The following is an 8,653-nucleotide window of genomic DNA, read 5'->3' on the forward strand; positions in this document are numbered from 1 at the left end:
GGGTTAACTTTATCACTCAACATAGTAAGATAACACACAATTAATTAAAGATCATTTCCATTTGTTTTCGCAAGACCTGTTTTCTTAAAAATGACATGGAACATTATTTCATAAACATCTCATCATCAAATTCGTATAACTTAATTTGAACAAATAAATTGTTTACGTCAATGTTTTAAAATGTGCAATATTTACGGATCTTATTACTTGTATTGTTTATTTATGACGTAAATTTGTTTGTTAACTTATGACGTCATGTGTGTTATTATTCATGACGTCACGTTACCACGAACGCAAAATATACATTCCGCCTGAAGAAGCCGGAGAGGGCAGAAAGGCCTTGCGGTAAATCTTGATTTTTGTTTTCTTTTTCTTATATACAATTGATACATATATGGCATGACAATAATTCACCGCATCTTGGATTGTATTTCAGATGATATATTAATATAAGTCAAAGTTTTCAGAATCTACATTTCTGTAAACATGTAAGCTTATCTGTCTCATTGTTAATTTAAATGAGGTAAGATAACTCTGTAACTGAATTTTATTAATTTACCTACACTCTAACAGCATATGAAACCCGTATATGAATATGATACATGTACGTATAGCAAATTATGGCACACTTACCACTTACATATTGTATTGGTTGTTATAGAAGACAAACAAACAAAATAAAAAAACATACGAACAAACAACCGTTGTGTTAAAACCGGAAAAAATACTACATATATAGATATAGACAAAAAAACAAACAAACAAACAAACAAAAATAAATATAAAGATATATAAAAACAAAAATTACGGCGAGATATGCAGTATATATTTATTTACAACATTGTCACGGATTTACATGAATCATTACGACATTTCGGTGTACGAGAAACCTGTAATGTAGATATTGTAAAGAAAAGTACACTGTAGCACCAACACAACGGCATATCTGGTCGGCAGGAGTTCTTTAAATCCCACACACATTGTCTCAGACAGATTAAAAATAATCTCGGCGTATAGCTCGTGTGTATATCGTAAATCGCTTGATTCTCTTGTCAATGCTAATCCAACTTGAACGGATTTAAATTCCATTGAATGTATCTTTGTATACGTGTTTCTATACACCCGGCGATAGCTGAATGAGTCACGTGACTCCTATACTACGCTATACACGAAGAATCGATATTTATTGATTTGACGATCACAAAGAGACTCAGCGGTCAGTTAACGGGTTCTATATAGACAACGGCTCTAAAACTATCACCCTGGGATGGCCAAGTGGTTGACATAAGCATTCAAATTGTTTATTATTAATATTTGTATAGATGTGAGGGGCCGCGATGCAGCATAGAAGACAAAATATCGCTCAGCAGATCGAGGACACATTCCTATGCTGTACGATTTGTCTACAGCCATTTGATCAACCCAAGGCTCTCCAATGCCTTCACACATTCTGCGAAAAATGTCTGGATGATTATTACAAACAACAGTTATCTCGTAACGTGGGAGCAACGGTGTTTCCGTGTCCAGTCTGCCGACAGGTAATAACCGACCGTTTATCTAATATGTATTTAATGTAATACCATGCAAGGATATTGAAATCAAATCGTCTGTGTTTAAAACGTATCTACCTTTGTATTACAGCTTAATAATGGTTTATTGATTGTAGTCTGTATGTTAACTCCTGGCTGAAGAGTAGAGGCTCCGGGTGGTGTTCTGAATAATTGATATGCATCGACTCGGTTGATTATTGGAACACCACTTGTGTCAATAACTTGATATAGAATTAATTACATGGTGTTTGCAATGGCGACTTCTCCGATTGGCGTTTATCATTTATTCAATGTACTGTAATTCATCCAACTATGTATCGTATATACGTGTTTAACACACGTGACTTGTACACATCTTTGTCACTTCTATGGTCATCTGGACACCTACATCAACACTGTATCACTTCTAGATTCGTATGTGCGTCTAAATTTACAAACTCTATTTGTGTTATTTCTGGGGTCAGCTGGAATCCTTTGTCACACATACAATGTAATTTACTTCTAAACTTTATTTCCCCTGGGGTCAGTTTGTATATCTATACACTTATATCACGTGTAGGGTTCTGTTTCCCCTGGGGTCAGTCTGTATATCTGTACACTTATATCACGAGTAGGGTTCTGTTTCCCCTGGGGTCAGTCTGTACATGTATATCTGTACAGTTACATTTTGTATATCACGTGTAGGGTTCTGTTTCCCCTGAGGTCAGTCTGTATATCTGTACACTTATATCACGTGTAGGGTTCTGTTTCCCCTGAGGTCAGTCTGTATATCTGTACACTTATATCACGTGTAGGGTTCTGTTTCCCCTGGGGTCAGTCTGTATATCTATACACTTATATCACGTGTATGGTTCTGTTTCCCCTGGGGTCAGTCTGTATATCTGTATACTTATATCACGTGTAGGGCTCTGTTTCCCCCTGTGGTCAGTCTGTATATCTATACACTTATATCACGTGTAGGGTTCTGTTTCCCCTGAGGTCAGTTTGTATATCTGTACACTTATATCACGTGTAGGGTTCTGTTTCCCCTGAGGTCATTCTGTATATCTATATACTTATATCACATGTAGGGTTCTGTTTTCCCTGTGGTCAGTCTGTATATCTATACACTTACATCACGTGTTGGGTTCTGTTTCCCTGAGGTCAGTCTGTATATCTGTATACTTATATCACGTGTAGGGTTCTGTTTTCCCTGTGGTCAGTCTGTATATCTATACACTTACATCACGTGTTGGGTTCCGTTTCCCCTGAGGTCAGTCTGTATATCTATACACTTATATTACGTGTAGGGTTCTGTTTCCCTGAGGTCATTCTGTATATCTATATACTTATATGACGTGTCGGGTTCTGTTTCTCCTGAGGTCAGTCTGTATATCTGTATACTTATATCACGTGTAGGGTTCTGTTTCCCTGAGGTCATTCTGTATATCTATATACTTATATCACGTGTAGGGTTCTGTTTCCCTGAGGTCATTCTGTATATCTATATACTTATATCACATGTAGGGTTCTGTTTCCCCTGTGGTAGGTCTGTATATCTGTATACTTATATCACGTGTAGGGTTCTGTTTCCCTGAGGTCATTCTGTATATCTATATACTTATATCACGTGTAGGGTTCTGTTTCCCCTGGGGTCAGTCTTTATATCTATACACTTATATCACGTATAGGGTTCTGTTTCCCCTGTGGTAGGTCTGTATATCTGTATACTTATATCACGTATAGGGTTCTGTTTCCCCTGAGGTCAGTCTGTATATCTGTATACTTATATCACATGTAGGGTTCTGTTTCCCCTGTGGTAGGTCTGTATATCTGTATACTTATATCACGTGTAGGGTTCTGTTTCCCCTGTGGTCAGTCTGTATATCTGTACACTCACATCACGTGTTGGGTTCTGTTTCCCCTGATGTCAGTCTGTATATCTGTATACTTATATCACGTGTAGGGTTCTGTTTTCCCTGTGGTCAGTCTGTATATCTATACACTTACATCACGTGTTGGGTTCCGTTTCCCCTGAGGTCAGTCTGTATATCTATACACTTATATTACGTGTCGGGTTCTGTTTCCTCTGAGGTCAGTCTGTATAGAGTTCTGTTTCCCTGAGGTCAGTCTGTATACCCATACACCTATTTGACTTGTAGGGATTCTTCTTCTCCCTATATCAGTCTGTATAGTTTCCTGTATCTTAGGTCTTTTTGTATGGTTCTGTTTTAGCTTGGCCCAGTCTGTACATTATGTCATTCAGCTGACGGATTATCGAGTTAGGGCTGTGGCCTATCACGCCGGAGACCCGGGTTCGATTGCCATCGGGGGTCTCAACAGGAATGTGTTTTCCCCTGTTCTTTCTTATTTTAAATACATATATTAAACCAATGCCAATTAAAATGTTTTCATTTTTTTATCTCTTAGTTTCTATTGTTTTGTAGGATATAACCATACCACCAAACGGAGTTTCAGGATTTCCATATAACCATCTAATTGTTAGTCTGAAAGACGCCGTCCGAACAAGTGCTCGTCCAGACAGCTTCCATTCAAATAGAATTCCAAGTGCGAATTCCGAGCGGGAAGACCGCCGGCCTATTTCAACAAGAGCGTCACGGCCAAGCACGAAATGTTCTGCTCGGTTTGGAAAATTTGGTGAAAAGGACGCAGAATTTAGCAATATATCCGGATTAACGGTTCATCCGTTGGGCGACATAGTCGTGGCGGATTGTGGCAAGAATGTTATAACTATTATGGGATTTAATGGAATTCCGAAACACAGTTTCACGTGTAAGTGTTATATACGAGATGTCGCAGTCTCGAAATCCGGATCTTTGTTGGTGACAGTTAGTCAATCCGACGCCGCCATTTTACACGAGTACACGCTAGATGGCAGGTTCGTCGCCCAATATGGCGACAAATACGCTCAGGAAAATCCTTTTGGAGTTGTAGTTACTAGTCGTAATAAATGTGTCGTATCCGGAATGTCTAAAAACCGAATTCTTATTTTCAATGACCGTAGGAAGCAGACACACTGGTTTGGAGAAGCTGGTGATACCTTGGAGCATTTTCTCTTCCCGTATTACGTCACAGTAAATAGCCGTGATGACATCATTACCTCAGATAGTGGAAATCACAGGATTAAGGTCAACAAAATGGACGGAAAGTTGAAATTTTCATTCGGATCGCAAGGCTCAAAGAATGGAAGTATGTTTTACCCTATGGGTGTGTGTGTTGACTACTTGGACAACATTTACGTCGCGGACGCAAACAATTACAGGGTACAAATGTTCTCACACAAGGGTAAATATCTTGCCACACCAATCAAAAGTACTTTTACATTCGGCATGGACGTTAAACCAATCAACATAGCGTTCTCAAGGGACCAGCTCATTGTATCTCTACGCGGGGCAAGATTTGCCGAGATTCAAATTTTCGAGTGGGACCCTTCCATATATGCTGATCCACCGTCAACACTTTTACGGTGCTGTGGGTTATATAATAAAGTTTCTGACAGTGGAGTGTATCACGCTTGGTCCTGACTTTTCTTTTCACATCTTGTCTCTCTTTAACCCTCGTGTTACAGCCCTTTTCTGAATTGCTAATGGTCGGTTTGAAACAACCACAACTAACACAGTTGGCGTTACAGTCAGTTTAATACTCAACCCTGTTTTGATTTAAATCTCCATTTTACACTAAAACCTTTGGTTAATTTTCGATGAAAATACTTGAATATAATAATCCCAATCATTTATAATAAGACATTTTTTTCTGATAAAATATTGTGACTCATATTTGAAAAAAAAGAAGATTTTATATTCACAATCAGGTGCTTTTGTTTTTTATTATTCAAATCATCAGAATCATGCTGCATATCAAATCAACATATTTCAATGGCTGCAATCTTAACTTTAAGGCTTGTTTCTAATTGGGATAATCTTGTTCAAACAGACGCTTGATTGATTACATTGTAATTCATACTCGGTCCATAAGGGTCCAAGTGAATAAGACTACATGTATATTAAAATGACATCAAACAAATAAGACTACTCTAATATGACCTACAAGTAAGTTTTTGTTTTAGCATTAATATAGATCTATGGAAAATACCGATAAAAAATAAGCCATACAGATAGGTCCGAAAGGTTACCGATTTGAAAATACATAACCTTTTAATATAAAGATATCTTACAAAATAAAAAAAAAAGATTGTTTTACTATATACGATGAATACTTTCGAAAATGTACAAATGTGTTTTATGGATGGTTTACAGTGAAGAGTTAACACAAGTGTTACCGTATAAACCATATTGTTAGGAAACAAAATACGCAGATTTTACAATACCTTATATACCAAATCTGTTGTGAGAGTTAGAACATACGGAAATTAAGAATTGATCCGTTCCACACGAACAAAAACCCCATAGCTAACGCTGTTATGATAAGGGAAAGAAGAAACAAAAACCTGACGGAATATCAGCATACAAGGCTACAAAACAGGTTGTAAGCATATTAATAAATGGAGAGATATATCACAAGGATCTTACCTACATGTTATGTCGGTAATGTTATAGAAGACAGAATACAGTTCGCCGTCTGGCCGGTAAAATTATTTATTTATCCAGAAAGGAACTCATGTACAGCGAAAGTATCTAAATTACGAATCATAATAGTTTAAACAAGTTGCTGTAAAGAATGAAAAAAAAAATATGTCAACCTTTCAGTTTCATTTCAACATGTAGAATTACATCTCCCTACATAATTCCCATGTCAACACGAGTTACTTCCCTTATACTATCACCCGACCTGCTTGAATGCCTATACCTTATTAACAAAAATTGTCTCAGCTGTGATAGTGACTCTTGGAGTGTCGATATATATGGAGTATTCCACATTTTTGAATATTTCTGCATGACCAAGTGTGGTTCAGATGGTGAACCTTTGCTTTTTGTATCATTTGGGAAGAACATGTATAAAATGAATTATTTTACCTTTTTTGTTGTTACTTAGAATTCATTTACATATAGTGCGTTCATTTTTTCCGTCGTTAATTATTCTATCAATACAATCTCATTAGAGACAAAATGCTTTTGATACAAAACAAAAACAAAACAAAATAACATGCTAATGTACATACTTCATGATAGCAAGTGGCATGTTACGTTCGGATTATTATCATTATTTGTTGTTGTTGTTGTTGTTGTTGTGGTGGTGGTGGTTGTTGTTGTTGTTATATAAAAAGATATAAACATTTCGCCTTTCTTAGAACAAATTAATCTGTCAGTATTTGATACACAAAATAGAAATGAAATACATGTATAAACAAATCAAAATAAAAATTAAAAAAATAAAAATAAAAAAACAAAAACAAAAAAAAACCCATAAAATTGCAAACCTCTTTTATATGGCCAATCGGAGTTATGCAACAATTTAAAATTCTAATAAAGTCAGTTCTGGCAAAACTAACATGAAATAACTTAACGAAAATCTATAGCACTTTTTTTTCTTTTTTTTTTTTCGTCTGTTTCTTTGAAACATGTATAGGAGAAATGCAATTTAGAATTTCTCACTAATCAAGTGATTAATAAAATAATCGTTTTAACAACTGGACCCACTTAGAACCATCCAGATATGTGAGTTAAGTTGTACGCTTTTAGGGATTACACAAACACTTGGCTATGTGATAATTTAAAGTTCTTCTTTCATACGCTTTAGAAATAAAACTCAGTACCTACGGTTAAACGGATAAAAAAAAAAAAAAATGGAATAATACATCTACCTTTTTTATTTGCATTTGCTTTCCGTTAACAATTATTTAAGAATAATAAATATCACATGCAAATGTTAAATAATTACATGCTATCATTATTATTATTAAACAGAACAAAGACGATATCGTGTCATTTTCTAAATTGAAGTTTAATCACTTCACAACAGTTCACGAAATATTAAAGTCAAAATACTTAATCTGACAAATCAATAAATAGCATGAACCTATCTCGGAAATATATTATTGCACCGACAACACAATAAAATCAGAAAATAACAATTACAAATGAACGTGTATCGAAAGGGAGGGAACTCTACCAATACAATCTAACTTGGTGAAAGTGCCAGATTTTCCTAGCGCATGGTTAGACAACTGTGTACTAGACAGCGTAGGGATTTTCCCGAAGTTATTTTAAGTTAATCGCAATGCGCATGCGTTGCAAGAATCTGGCAGTGACAGGTGAGGTTTGCTGTCTCCTGTATGACTGTGACCTTGTTTTTTTTTTTGTTTTTTTTTTTTGTTTTTTTGTCGAAGTCCGATAATCAATAACGAAGATTATAATACTGTTAAAAAATATCTCGTATATACATATGTATTGCTAATATAACTCGTTCGTAGATTGTCACTTGGTAAGGTTTGTCTTACGTTTTAACTTTAATTGTAATTATGTAATTAATCTATACAACCCAGGACGGTTCATATACGTGTTAAGTTTCGGTAGCACGTAAAAAAGACATGTTCATCGCTGTACAGTGCATTGACGTAATAGGTCAATTTTCAGCTTAAGGACTGTTCTGTTGTGTCGTGTCAATGCTTCGAATAAGTCTAGCTATCCCATATATTGACACCTAGGTCGGCAAGTATTGATAAGGCTTCCAGAAAAAGGATGTTTACTTACAATGACATACCATGGTTTTCCTCGAAAACTATATTTAGACGATTACAACAGTTCTATTTTTATTCCATTGATAAGTAGTTCGGGGACTTTCACTTTCGTTTTGCCACATATACGGTGTATTTTCGTTGTGCTGAAGTACTTAATATATTTGATTTCCCAGTAAACACTTTTAGCAAATCAAATGATTTGTATGACGTGACCCAGCAACACATATTACGGTTCCTTAGTACTGTAACTTCAACAACAACCCGCTACATGGATCAATGAAAAGTTCATGGGGCATGATCTAAACTCATGAGATTTATTTTCCCTGTCATTTCTGACAGATATTTCTATTTGAACACTTAAGCTTCCTCCTGTCTGTTATCTGGATAGACCCGCTCTGATAGCATACATTATTGTTGTCTGTATACGTTTGTCAAACATAACAAGTCTGTAGTTAAATGTACAGGC

General features: G+C 35.8%; 1 protein-coding gene across 2 annotated transcripts; it reads left to right on the forward strand.

Moving 5' to 3' along the window:
- The first annotated feature begins 278 nt into the window (after positions 1 to 278).
- On the forward strand, positions 279 to 6,517 carry LOC117329811 (tripartite motif-containing protein 3-like). Of its 2 annotated transcripts, XM_033887964.1 has the most exons (3): positions 279 to 345; positions 1,323 to 1,538; positions 3,977 to 6,517. In XM_033887964.1, the coding sequence occupies exons 2-3, from the start codon at positions 1,338 to 1,340 to the stop codon at positions 5,072 to 5,074; spliced, it is 1,299 nt and encodes a 432-aa protein (XP_033743855.1). In that variant the 5' UTR covers positions 279 to 345; positions 1,323 to 1,337; the 3' UTR covers positions 5,075 to 6,517. The 2 variants fall into 2 exon arrangements, with proteins under 2 accessions (XP_033743855.1, XP_033743854.1); XM_033887963.1 differs by lacking the exon at positions 279 to 345 and having other exon boundaries at positions 1,175 to 1,538.
- Positions 6,518 to 8,653: the final 2,136 nt, after the last annotated feature.

The sequence above is a fragment of the Pecten maximus genome, chromosome 6 (genome assembly GCF_902652985.1).
Source record: "Pecten maximus chromosome 6, xPecMax1.1, whole genome shotgun sequence".
Classification (NCBI taxonomy): Eukaryota; Metazoa; Mollusca; class Bivalvia; order Pectinida; family Pectinidae; genus Pecten; species Pecten maximus.

Coding starts and splice junctions, on each gene's coding strand:
- LOC117329811 (XM_033887964.1), top strand. CDS start 1,338: ATGCAGCATAGAAGACAAAATATCGCTCAGCAGATCGAGGACACATTC. Junction 1,539..3,976: donor CGTGTCCAGTCTGCCGACAG/GTAATAACCGAC, acceptor ATTGTTTTGTAG/GATATAACCATACCACCAAA.